The 13,895-nt window shown below is 45.1% G+C and overlaps 2 protein-coding genes across 4 annotated transcripts in view; one reads left to right on the forward strand and one right to left on the reverse strand.

The window, feature by feature from the left end:
- Strn3 (striatin 3) overlaps positions 1-7,493 on the reverse strand; it is an 83,273-nt gene extending 75,780 nt beyond the window's left edge. Inside the window, exon 1 of one of the 3 annotated variants that reach the window (XM_051145856.1) lies at positions 7,009-7,493. In XM_051145856.1, coding sequence (XP_051001813.1) covers positions 7,009-7,287 — 279 coding nt within the window. In that variant the 5' untranslated portion in view covers positions 7,288-7,493. The remainder of the gene's footprint in view (positions 1-7,008) is intronic. The other 2 variants (XM_051145863.1, XM_051145871.1) reach the window with 2 other exon arrangements.
- Ap4s1 (adaptor related protein complex 4 subunit sigma 1) overlaps positions 6,509-13,895 on the forward strand; it is a 37,456-nt gene continuing 30,069 nt past the window's right edge. The window contains exon 1 of the mRNA XM_051145842.1: positions 6,509-6,907. The gene's annotated coding sequence lies outside the window, so the exon portion shown is untranslated. The remainder of the gene's footprint in view (positions 6,908-13,895) is intronic.

The following is a 13,895-nucleotide window of genomic DNA, read 5'->3' on the forward strand; positions in this document are numbered from 1 at the left end:
AATCCCTGAGTAACTAGTGCCTTCTGCTTTTAGCTGACTATATAATTCCACCCAAGGCACCTGCAGAGCTGCCTCAGTGTAGCTTATCTACCAAAAGAGAAAAACAAGGTAGAGAAAGGGTTCCTAGAATCTTTTGAGATGTAACTTGAGGGTCAACAAAATGGTATATGTGTCTAATGTAAAGATTCTTAACTGCTAAATCTCCCTTGAGCAGAGCCGGCACCTATATTTGGGAGTCTTATCCACCCCCACACCCACCCCAAACACATAAAGCATTTGGGTGTGTCTTACTTCTGAACACCTTTCTCTTAATGTTCACACTTTTGTTTTTTTTTTTTTTTTTTTTTTTTTTTTTGGTTTTTCGAGACAGGGTTTCTCTGTGTAGCCTTGGCCATCCTGAACTCACTTTGTAGACCAGGCTGGCCTCGAACTCACAGCGATCCGCCTGCCTCTGCCTCCCGAGTGCTGGGATTAAAGGCGTGCGCCACCACGTCCGGCTTAATGTTCACACTTAAGCCTCTATTACAATATCTAATAAAAATCTCCAACTCTTCTTTACTATACAAGCTAGTCTTGAAATTCTTTTAGTGTCAAAGCCATGAACTTGGGTTTAGCTTGAGTCAAAGTACCTAAAGTACTTTACAACATGAAGCTCTGACTCTGTCCCCTCACCACTAACAGAGAGTATAAGACTTAATTTTGGGCCAGGCAGTGGTGGCACATGCCTTAATCCCAGCACTTGGGAGGCAGAGGCAGGTGGATCACTGTGAGTCCAGGACAGTGAAGACTACACAGAGAAACCCTGTCTCAAAAACAAAAACAAACAAACAAAAAAAGTTATTCTCTGATCATGACCATGTGTGTGCTGTCCTGGATTCACTTTGTAGACCACGCTGGACTCGAACTCACAGCGATCCTCCAGGCGATCCTCCAGGCTCTGACTCCCTAGTGCTGGGACTGAAGGCGTGCGCCACCACGCCCAGCGGTCCGAGAATAACTTACAGCAGTCTGAGAATAACTTACAGCAGTCTGTTCTCACCTTCTACTATGTGACTCCCAGACAGCAAACTCAGGTCATTATCAGTCTTGCACCAAGTGCTTTACCAGCTGAACCATCTCCCTGGCCCTTGTCCAATTTCTTGAACAAAAATGACTAAGAGCCAGGCATGGTGGCACACGCCTTTAATCCCAGCACTCGGGGCAGAGGCTAGAGGATCGCTCTGAGTTCGAGGCCAGCCTGGTCTACAAAGTGAATCCAGGACAGCCCTAACTATATTAGAAATCTAAACAATATGTATTTGTTAAAATCAAGGATTTAATAATCTCAACAATATGATGAATAGTAGTCATACTGCAACTTATCTTTTAAAAATATATATTGCGGGCTGGAGAGATGGCTCAGAGGTTAACAGCACTGACTGCTCTTCCAGAGGTCATGAGTTCAATTCCTAACAACCACATGGTGGCTCACAACCACCTATAATGTGATCTGATGCCCTCCTCTGGCCTGCAGGTGCACATGCAGGCAAAGCTCTGTATACATAATAATACATTTAAAAATCCTTTTTTAAAAAAAGATAAAATACATATTGCTTGCTTTGTTTTGTTTGTGACAAGCCCTCCCTCTGTTGCCCATATATAAATATATATATGAAATTTTAAAAACTATACTCTGGAAAGGACTCACTGACTAAATACTAGTAATAACATTGACGGAACACTCAGTGTGGTCTACAGGGAGAATCAGGACACAAAATCCACAGAACACATGAATAGTTGAATTTGATATAGAAAAGTCAAACAGGAAGTTTACAAATAAGTCTGGAAGCTAAAAGAATAATCCCAGGTTTAAATCCCAGCTCTGCTTTCTGCAGTATCCCCATGTGTATTTGAGCACACTGCTTAAACTCTGGGTAAGCCTCAATATTTCAGAGTAAGAAATTTAAAAAGAAATCAATTCCACCAACCTCAGAACTTCACAAACCTGTGCCCTGGAATAACAAATAGTAAATCTGAGTACTCCTACCATGATAAGCAATAGCTTAAAAATTATATTAAGGCCCTGGAGATGGCTCAGAGGGTAAAGGCATCTATCTGCTACTACTACCTGCTGACCTAAGTTAGATCCCTGGATCTACATGGTCCTCTAACCTCCAAATATATACTATGCCATGTACACGTCCACATATACAGGCACACACAAAATAATCAAAATGTAATAAAAACTTGTTTGGTTTTTTAGTAAAACAATACAGTGAAAGCACAAGACAACTAGAACCTCAGATTACAACTAGAAACAAAAGAATTACAAAGATGTGGCTAAGCTTGGCGGGGCCCTACACTACTCCTTTTACTGACGAAGGTAAGGCAAGAAGATTGGCTAAACAGTTGAGCACCATACCAACCAGGGATACACAGACCCTGTCTCAAAAATGAACAAAAATGATGAAGCAGATAAAGAGAAAATAAGAAATGAGAGTTGAAGCCAAAGAAAAAAGAGTCTGTTTATTTGAGACAGTCTCAGAATATAGCTCTGGACAGCCTGGAACTCAAGAGATCCACCTGCTTTTGCCTCCCCAGTTCTAGGACCTAAGGGGTATTCCAACACGAACAGTGCATAAAGCCACACCATGTGGAACTGTGAAGGTCGTGGGGATGGGGGGACACTGACACCCCTGTGTTCTTCAATGTTCATAAAGGGCTTGACTCCAGACCAAGGATAACAGACAAATGCAAGAGAATAAGCCGGGTGTGGTGGCGCACATCTCTAATCCCAGCATTCGGGAGGCAGAGGCAGGTGGACTGCTGCAAGTTTGAGGCTAGCCTGGTCTACAAAGGGAGTCTAGCACAGCCAAAGCTACATAGATAAACCCTGTCTCAAAGGAAAAAAAATGCACAACCAGGGAGTTGGCTGGGGAGGCTAAGGAAGCCTGACAGCCGGCGCTGGCTCCCCACACTCACTGCGACAGTCGAGGTGAAAGCTGACCCCCACCAGTTGTTTTCTGACCTCCATCCATGTCCCCAGGAGGTCATAAACCACAGACACACATACGCAGGGTTCAATCTCCAGCACAGCCAAAAGAATGTGTGTTCACATGTTAGTCCTAGCTACCTGGGAGGCAGTGGCAAGGAATCACTTAAACCCAGGAGTTAAGGTCCAGCTGTCTCAAAAGCAAGGAAGCAAATGAACAAACAAAAAACATATGGGATGGTTAGTACATTCAGAACTACACTTTAAAAAGATGGAAGTTGTCTTGTTTTTTGAAAAGTAACAAATAGTGTTAAAGTTATAGTGTAAATACAACACATACATTAAACACATAAAACGTTAAGTATCTACTTCACTAGCAGTATTAATTAAAGACTAATAGCAGCCGGGTCTTTGTGCATGCTTGTGATCCCAGCACTCTGGGAGGCAGAGGCAGGCACATAGGCAAAGCCAGCCTGGTCTACCCAGGACAGCCAAGGCTACAAAGAGGAACCCTGTCTCGAAAAACATATATAATACACAAAAGCATATAAAGAATTCAGTCACAAACATTTTATTCCAAAAGTATCAGTATAAAGCTGGGCATGGTGGCGCACACCTTTAATCCCAGCACTCAGAGGCAGAGGTAGGCGGATCACTGTGAGTTCGAGGCCAGCCTGGTCTACAAAGAGAGTCCAGAGCAACCAAGGCTACACAAAGAAATCTTGTCTCGAAAAACAAACAAAAAAAAATTATCAGTTTAAAAAAAAAAAAGTCTAGGAAAAAAGAGACCACCATACCACATTGTTTAAGACAAGTAAAGCAGGCTGGAGAAATGGTGTATCTTCTAGGGTACCTGAGTTCCAGTCCCAGCACACACAGCTGCAACTCCATCTCCAGGGGAATCCAACATCTTTGGCCTCTGGAGGTATCTGCACACATATGCACATGCACACGCATACACACACAGGCACACATTTAAATATATAAATATATTTGGGGGGGGGTTTCAAGACAGGGTTTCTCTGTGTCACCTTGGCTGTCCTGAACTCACTTTGTAGAACAGGCTAGCCTCGAACTCTCATCAATCCGCCTGCCTCTGTCTCCCAAGTGCAGGGATTACATTATCGAGGCTACTATGTAACAGATTATCTAAAAGAAACTTGCTGTTAAGCACAGGAACAATGAAAAGTAAAAAGAGGAAAAGGGCTGACAACACAGATTTCAAAAATGTAAAACTTGTTAATTTGGACACAAGATGCTTTCTTAGCTGTTTACATTAACCATGTCTGAGTGACAAATTCAACTGCTCATTTGAAATTCAAAATAATAGTACAAGATTCAAACACTACGTAAGGACTGGTGGTTTATGAAGGCAGCAAAAGCCTTAATGCAATTGTTGTTGTTTGTTTTGTTTTGTTTTCCAAGACAGGGTTTCTCTGTATAACAGCTCTGTAGTCCAGGCTGGCCTCAAACTCACGGAGACCCACCTGTCTCTGCCTCCTAAGTGCTGGGATTAAAGGCATGTGCCACCACCAGCTCCAATGCAATTTTTGTTTTGCTTTGTTTTTTGTTTTTCAGACAAGGTCTCTCTGTGTTAGCCTTCGCTGTCCTGGACTTGCTTTGTAGACCAGGCTGGCCTCAAACTCAGTGACCCACCTGCCTCTGCCTCCAGAGGGCTGGGATTAAAGGCGTGCACCACCACGCCCAGTAAAACCCATGCACTTTTTTAAATGAACAGTTCCCATCAGTCTACACACATGGAAAATTAAGTCAGCATGGCATCACAGTGAACTAGAAAGTTGAATGCTCACAAAACTCTAAATCCAAGAATGTTAAAGTAGACACTACAGTTGTGAAAGAAACCACTGGCAATTTTTACTTAACTGCAATCTCTTTAACACAATAGTATTTTTAAGCACAATTTTGTTGTTGTTGGTTTTTAGGTTTTTAGGTTTGATTTTAGGGAGCCGCTCAGGTAGGTCCCCCTCTGCCCCTCGGGGCGCAGGCCCCACCCCACCACCGGGCCCATGGCCCCGGCCCCAACCGGCAGCCGACACGGGCAAGGTACCTGCAGTTCGGTTTCTCTGTGTAACCTTGGCTGTCCTGGACTCACTTTGTAGACCAGGCTGGCCTTGAACTCAGTGATCCGCCTGCCTCTGCCTCCCAAGTGCTGGGATTAAAGGCGTGCGCCACCACACCTGGTTTAAGCACAATTATAAAGCTACCAAATCAACTAAAATATGTAGGGCTTTTTGTTACTGTTTTTAAAGTTTAACTTCACCCACTTTGTGGAGTAAAATAAAAGCTTAATAGCTTGCCAGGTGAGGTGGTGCACACTTTTAATCCCGGCCCTTTCGGAGGCAAGTGGGATCTCTAAGCGATGGAAACCAGCCTGTTCTACATAGACCTAAATTGCCCAAGACAACAGAGTCCCTGTCTCAAAAAACCAACGGTGGTGGTACACGCCTTTGATGCCAACACTCAGGAGGCCGGTGGATCTCTGAATTCCAGGCTAGCCTGGTCTACAAGTCTCAACAAACAAAAGTAAACAACAACAAAAAACCACAATCAAAAAAAAAATTTTATTGGTTCCATCAGGTGTTTTGAAATGCTTTTGGCAGTGAAACATTACTTTTATTTTTTCTTTTACTTTTTTGTTTGGTTGAGATAGACTCTGTGTAGCCCTGGTTGTCCTAGGCCTCGCAGTAAACCTGGCTGGCCTAAACTCACGGATATCTACCTCCCTCCTCAATGCTGGAATTATAGACGTGTGCCACTACACCTGGGTATTTTTAACTTTTGAATGAAATTCTTTCTATTGTTTGTAAACAATCAGGACAGAAACTAATCAATGTAATAAAAAGTTTACTGGTTCAAAATCAAACTGAAGATTCATATTTATTTGAAGACACCATTTCTACATTAATCAATCTCCCGTTTCAACATTACTTCTTCTGAAACTCACCAAAGGTGTGCAATGTGTGTGTATAATAATGAACAATATTGCTTTCGCCCATAATCTGTAAGTGCGAAAAACAGATGAAACGTTTAGACTCACGCTTTTTCCTTCTAAGCTTAAATTCTACCCTAGAATGGAAGTTAAAAGTAAACCCAACTATCTACAGCTTAAATAATCCTTTCAAACAGATGCAGCAATTTTAAAAATTCAAGGCATGAACCCGAAATTACCGTCGTCCTAAAGTTAGGATAACTCAAGTCTCTCAGAGGTTCACATTAAGTGGACATTTAGCTCCGTATTAGCTTGTACTAAACAAAAAGTACGTTTTCTTCAAATTAAGACCAATTCTTTCTGCAGACATTTCGTAAAGACATTACATACAGAGTCCAGTTTTGCTTTGTATCAGTAAAAGCAAGAATGTAGAAGGGAAGTCTAGTGAAGCCTAGCCAAAGGAGAAAAATTCGGTTCAAAGTGTGATGAATCATTAAGCGCCAAAAGAAACCCAAGTGAGCACAGCCGCATCCCGGGTCCTTAAAAGAGTTGAGGGTGGGAGGGCAAACTTCGCCGGCCGGCCGGCCGCAAGCCATTGTGCGCGGCCGTAGCCCGGAGCGGCGTGGCTGTCAAGGGGCAACGCGTACCGAGGCGCGGGGGAGGGGGCAGGACGCCACATCGGAAGCGGGTGCCGGGGCCAGGAGGCTGGACACTCATCCCAGGCCTCCTCCGCGCGTTCTCGCCCTCAAGAGGACCGACAAGCGCGCAGTCGGTGTCCAGCCGGCCCACGGCAGACTCCCGCACGGAGGCGCTGGGCCCAAGCCCGGAGGCCCGGTAGAAGCCCCGCAGACGCCATGCTAAAAGCCAAAATGGCTGCCCCAAGGATGCCCGCAGCGCGCCGCCTGTGAGAAGGGAGCCGGCCGCTGCGGGAGCGGGGGAGGGGGCGCCGGGAGCGCCGTCACCGCTCGCCTGCCGGAGCCGCTCAGGTAGGTCCCCCTCCGCCCCTCGGAGCGCCGGCCCCACCCCCGCACCCCACCCCCGGGCCCATGCCCCCGGCCCCAGCCGGCAGCCGACCCGGGCGAGGTACCTGCAGTTCGGCCCGCTCCACCTCCCAGTGCGCCCGCTCCATCTCGAACCGAGCCCACTCGTGCTGGATGTAGTGCAGTATCCCCGGGATAGTGTACTGCTGCGGCCGGGACAGCTCGGGGCCTGCCGGGGGCCCCGCCGCCTCGGCGGCCGTAGGACCCCCTCCGCCCGGCGCTCCGTTCGCTCCCGGCGGAAGGCTCAGGTTGCCCCCGGGTCCCTGCTGCGGCCGGGGAGGGGCCGCCATCCCCTGACCGCCGCCGCCTCCGGCCAGCTCGTCCATTGTGTGTGGGGGGGCCCCGGCCGGGGCGCAGAGCCAGACGCCGACAGCTGCTGGGGAGGGCCGGGACGGTGGCCCCGCGCCGACGGCAGGGCGGGGGCCGGCCGGGAGAGGGCCGGGGACGGGGGGTGGGTCGCCGCCGGGTGCCTGCCGCGGATCAGAGCAGGGAGCTGCCGGCCGCCGCCATTACAGTCCCTCCTCCATCTGCCCGTCTCACTCACTCACTTTGGGGAAAGGGGGGCCGCGGCGGGAGGGAGGGAGGGAGGGGGAGGGACGGGGGAGGGGAGACGTAGGGCCGCCGCTCGCGCGCAGCACGCCGGGTAGCGAACGCCGCGCCGGCCGGATAACCAAATAGAGTCCGGCCTCACCCTACGCAGGCGCAGTAGGGATGGGCCGCTCTGGGGGGGGGGGGGGGGGGGGGAAAGCCTGGGTTCCGCCCCCACGCGGGCGCCGGGCCCCTGCTTTGCAGCACTGGTGGAATCGGGATGCCGTCCTGATTTTGGGGAGCGCGAGGGTCTTGGGCTTCCCGGGTGTTTACTTCACGCAAGACATGCTTCCTCAGGAGCGGCGTGGGCCTCAGCCCGAGGGCCTCGCCTCTGGAGCTGGGTTCGAGCGCGGCTTCGTTCTCCTCTGGAATTCCTGACGTTTCTCTGGAATTCTTTGCGTGGTTTGCTCAAGTCCCAAAGGGTCGAGCCGACTCCTCCTTTGCCTGCCGCTCACTTGACCTCTGGTTTCGTAGCACTACTCAGTCTCCAGGATTCCGGAGACGTTCACTTTTGGCAAGTGGCCCAGATTTCTCCAGGACTTTCTCACTAGTTCCTGGGCTTCTTCGCCTCGATCTGTTTCTTTGGTACCGTTTCGGTGCTCCTGGCCGCCTGCTGTCACTTGTCTCCGGTCTTTATTATTCTAAGATAGGTTGTGTTTGGGAAAGTTGGAGCAATTGTTTCTCTCTCTCTCTCTCTCTCTCTCTCTCTCTCTCTCTCTTTTTTTTTTTTTAAACTGGAAGAAGACGTAGTGATATCTTGAATCTTGACAATGGTGGGTGGATGGAGAACAGTAACTTTCAAAGACTCTGATGTTTAAAAATGAATGAGCTCGGATATTGTCCTTAGTGGCAGCAATTTTTATTAAAACAGAAAATGAAAGTGTTCGTGAATGCAATTTAAAATTAAGTCAACAGCAACGATATCTTCCTTCATCGTTAAATGGTTTTATAGTGAAATCATATACACGGGAAAGGTCAATTTCTTAAATACTGTAATACGCGTTTTTCTGTGCATGGATTCCCAGGAATTATCCTTGTGAACTCATACGTTTTTAAAAGTTAATAGAGCTAATAGCCCGGCTGCTGGGTGAGGTGGTCCGTGTCTTTAATCCTAGCACTCAAGATCAGGCAGATGGCCTGATATCTGAGTTTGAGACCAGTCTGGTCTATAGATCGAGTTCTAGGACAGCGAAAGTTACGCAAAGAAACCCTGTCTCAGCTAATAACCATTTGGTGGCATAATAGGAGAAAAGTAATATTTAACTGCATAATGAAAAGAGATATATACAGTATTTACAGGGAATTGCATATAAAATTGGTTTTGTTTAAAACTTTTATTATCACCATAAAAAAAACTATAAAAATGTCCACTATGGAGCATATACCTGACCACTCAAGGAAGTAATTTCAGAGACATAAGGAAATACATTTTATTTTGTTATGTCTGCCGTGTCATTATTATTAACATTTGGATCTGTTACACTTATTCTTATTGCCATGTTTATGTTTAAAGCGGTCTATAATAATATGAAATAGCATTATTGTCTAAGAGTACAATTTCTTCACTGTATGCAATCAGCATACAGTTGGTTTGCTCAATCCTTTGAGGGACATAAAAAGCTCAGAAATTCAGAGAGGCAGAGGCAGACTGTGAGTTCAAGGCCAGCCTAGTCTACAAAACAAGCTCCAGGACAGCCAAGGGTACACAGAGAAACCCTGTCTGGGGGGTGGGAAGTGGGTAAAAGGGCTTGAATCTCATTTGCAAGATGATTATATCAATGGAGCAAAATGTGCATTTATGTTTCTCATTTCAGCTCAAAGTAAGGCTGCCCTCCCACCCTGCAAAGAGAAAACTTTGGTTACTGGATGGCACGATACCCAAACCTAAAGCTAGCAGTCATTCTAGTGCCCTACATTGAACCCAGATGTCCAGCCTTGTGTGTGCGTGCATGTGTGTATGTGTGTGTCCGTCTGTGTGTCTTTCTGTCTGTCTGAGCCTTGGCTGTCGTGAACTCTTCTTTGTAGACCAGGCTGGCCTGGAACTCACAGAGATCTGCCTGCCTCTGCCTCCCAAGTGCTAGGATTAAAAGGCGTGCGCCACCACGCCTGGCGACATCCAGTCTTTTTTCAGACACTTCGTTCCTGTCTTCTTCCATTTCTGCTCTTCCTCATCACTCTCCTTGCTGCCTGACTGGTCTTCTAAGGCAAATTTAACTGTCACCCTCTGCTTAAATATTTTAGTCATCTCCAAATTTAGAGCAAAGCCCAAGTAGGCTTCATAGTCAAACTGGCCCTTAATCCCAGCATTTCAAGGATGGAGGAAGAAGGCTCAGGAATTTTAGATCATTGTAGTGAGTTTTTTGGCCAGCCTTGGGTACATGGACCCACACTTGAAGTAATACATCCTCCCCACCCAACCCTTACAGTTTCCAGCCCTGTTGTAAGCAAATTACTTAATACCTACCACCCTGATGTCCTTCATATCTTTGCATAGATATCTCCCAAAAAAGATCTTTTAAAACCTGTGTTTCCTATTTACAAACTCCAGTTAATTATGCGTACATTTACTTTAACCGTGGTTCTCTAAGTGTCAGTTCATGGCTTTGGCGTTATTTATCTGCAAGGTTGTATGTAGGCTGCTCAAGGGCAGAGCCCACGTGTCTAGTTTCTGTTGTCCGTACGTCTACCTAGACACACTGCCTGGACAGGGTAGATCCTCAGTAAATGAATAACAAATTTAGACATAACTAATACGAATATTTCCAGCTTTATGTGGGTACTGGGGATCCAAATTCAAGTCCTCGTGCCTACAAGGACATTGCCCACTGAACCATCTCCTCAACTACACCCTCTCTTTTTTGTTGTTTTTGTTTTGTTTTGTTTCTAGTGTCTTCTTGTATAGCCCTAAGTCTGGAACTCAAAATTCTACTAAGCAAGTACTGAGATTACAGTCTTACTTTAAATCCAGCCTAGGTAAATGACTTGAACTGCCCTGAATATTAGAAATACAAATAGCAGCCTAGAATGGTGGCACAGCCTTTTATTCCAGCATGGGAGGTAGAAGCAGGCATATCTCTGTGGGTTCAAAGCCAGCCTGGTCTACAAAAGTGAGTTCCAGAACAGCCAGGGCTACACACAGAGAAACCCTGTCTCACAAAAACAAAACAGGCAAAAATACAAATAGCAAAATGTGTACCTCGCTGAGATGTTTACACTGTTAATGTTAATGCTTTCTGCCCACTACTCCTGAGAACACTGACCTGAGTTTCTGGAACTCTTAGAGAATCAGTTCTCCTGAGTTACAGTATCACAATTCAACTTACCTAATTGGAATTCCTTCTTCATCTGTGGCGGAGTCATTTCCTCTCTTCAGTCCCACTTTGAAGCTTTCTATTTATTCTGTCCTCTCATCAATTCTATTCATCCCTGCTCCCTGCCCAGATTCTCCAAGTTTCGGAATGATTTGGGGGTAGGTAAATTGAGGGTAAAATAACATGGCACGCTATAGCCCAGCCTGCCCTGAGCATGTGATTCTCCTGTTTCTGCCACCCTAGTGCCAGGATTGCAAATACACACCAGCTTTCTTAGTTCATGATCTTCAGAAGAGCCTATGTAAGCCAAGTATGGCTGCTCTTGTACTTCCTGTGATGGGGAAGCTGAGGCAGAAGAATTGCTGCAAGTCTGAGCCTTGAGCTACATGATGAGTTCCAGTCTAGCCTGAAGGGCACAGTGTTTATTTAAATAAAAAAGAATGCTTACATTGTTAAAGATTTATTTATTATTATGTATACAGTGTTCTGCCTGCATGTATACCTGCACACCTGAAGAGGGTACCAGATCTCATTATAGATAGTTGTGAGCCACCATGTGGTTGCTGGGAATTGAACTCAGGACCTTTGGAAGAGCATGCAGTGCTCTTAACATCTGAGTCATATCTCCAGCCCAACAATGCCTACATTTTTAATCAGATTAGTTTTTAGGGAACTTTTTGTTTTCTTTCCTACTAGTAATATTTGGACCCATATGTTTATTCTGGTATTGCCCATCTGGACGTGTCATATTACATCTACATGTATTATGAAAGCCAAAGTATACCAGGGAATTCCAGGCTTTTAAATACTTTGGAAAGAGATGGTACTCAAATACCTTCTTATCAGTTATTCCATGTGATATATGAGATCCTTGACTCTGCCTTTGAGAACTAAGGTATGTCTTGTGAGTACCTAAGCCCTTTGTAAGTCTTGCTGACCACGCACCTGTCACCTGTCCACTGGAGAACTCAGCAGGTTCATAAATACTGTTTTTCCTCATCATAAAGGACATGACAAGCATTCTTATTTTCACAGCTGAGAGAACAAGTCACAACACAGTTTGTAGTGACTCTAGCAAGTGCCATTATATAATAGGAAGTGGTCCCCACCCTTTTATATCAGTGAGTGTGTGTGTGTATGTGCATTTAGAGACAAGGAAATAAAGTCTCCCTTTACTGTTTGCCTGCTGTCCTAAGAATAGGCTCAGAATTCTCTCTGGTTCCTGAAGCATTAGCATGTTTGAAATTAGTCAGGTAATATCAGTTACTTTGGAAAATAGCAAGGTATATACATTTATAAAGTAAGAGAGCAAACAAATACTACAGCCTACAAAAATTTTAATAAGAACCCACATGAAGCTGGGTGGGCACAGTGGCACATGCCAGTAATCCCAGCATTGGGAAGACAGAGAGGCAGATCTCTGAGTTTGAGGCCAGCTCCAAGACAGCCAAGGCTACAGAGAGGAACCAGAAACCCAGTCTTGAAGATAAAAAAGAAGTGACATGAGTTCAAACCAAAGGAGCATACCACACATAACACAGCATAACAGAAAAGAAAGAGGCAGCTCTAAATGAGATCAGATAGTGACTTACCATTACAGATGTTGTTTCTAGCTATTATCATTATAAGTATATATTTATGTATTTATGCAAGCCAAAGTATATCAGGGAATTCTAGGCTTTTAAATAAGTTAGATATAGATAATGCTCAAATACCTTACATATTTGTAATCTATATGGAGTATACATAACATTAATATGCAGGGTTATTGAATCAGGTAAATAGAATATTGTATGTAAGAGAAGAAAAGACCTTTACAGATTGTAGAAAATGGACACCAAACCTTTAAGAAACACAGGATACTATATAAAATTCTAATCCAAATTTATTCAATTGTTTCCTGGGTAATAGGAGTCAGAAAAAAAGTAGGCTGTGGCAATATTGTATAATAGCTAACTTACAGAGATATCAAAATTGAAAAGAGAAAAAAGAAAAAGATTCCTTGGAGCCTAATCCCTTCTGTACAACTAGGTCTCTAAACATGAGAGCAGAACAATTGGAAAATAGGAACAAATGAGAAACTGACCAGACTGTGATAATTTGACAAGCTTCAAAATGTGGCTTGTCTCCCAGTGGAGCATCAAGATGGGTTAAAAAAGATGACACCAGGCAAAGGACACCTGTGCTGAGCAACCTGTGCATGACACTGTGCTCCTTTGGAGACTGTTCCTGGTTTGGTTTGGTCTTGTTCTTTCTTCTTCTCTCCTTTCTGATATTGTTTATCAAACCCAGGACCTCACATGTACAATACACACCACTGAGCCAGACCCTCATCCCCTTGAAAATATTCTAAATTGCCCAAATTTCACAAAAGTATATTACTTATAACAGCATATTTTAACAACTTTTAATTGTGTCTTTCTATTAACAACCCAACCTAAAGTACCTGACAGTTATCCCATAGAAAAAAAGATGGAACTCTTTGTGTTTGTTTGCTTAGTTGGTTGGTTTTTCTTGTTTTTGTTTTTTATTTGTTTGTCTGTTTTTTGAGACAGGGTTTTTCTGTGGACTCCTTTTATAGACCAGGCTGGCCATGAACTCACAGAGATCGCCTGCCTCTGCCTCCCAAGTACTGGGATTCGCACACCTGGCTCTTAGCCCTTCTTTTTTACATCTATGTATTTTTGTGTGGGGGAAAAGTACACACACACACACACACACACACACACATGCCCACGCACACACTCGAATGCACACTAACATACCAAGGCACATGTGGAGGTCAGAGGACAACTTCCTAGAGTCAGTTCTTCTGCCATATGGACACTGGGGTAGGGGTCAAATACAGGTCATCAGGCCCAACAGTCTTCACCGCTGGGTCATCTTGCTGGACCTACTTTTCATTCTGACACAGTGTCTGGCGAAGCTGCCCCAGATGGCTTTACTCTGGCTCTGTGGCTAGAGCAGGGCTTGAATTTATGATTCTCTTGCTTCGGCCTCCCCAGTAGCTAGGACTGGAAAAATCTTTAGAGACA

This window comes from Acomys russatus, chromosome 1 (genome assembly GCF_903995435.1).
Source record: "Acomys russatus chromosome 1, mAcoRus1.1, whole genome shotgun sequence".
Lineage (NCBI taxonomy): Eukaryota > Metazoa > Chordata > Mammalia > Rodentia > Muridae > Acomys > Acomys russatus.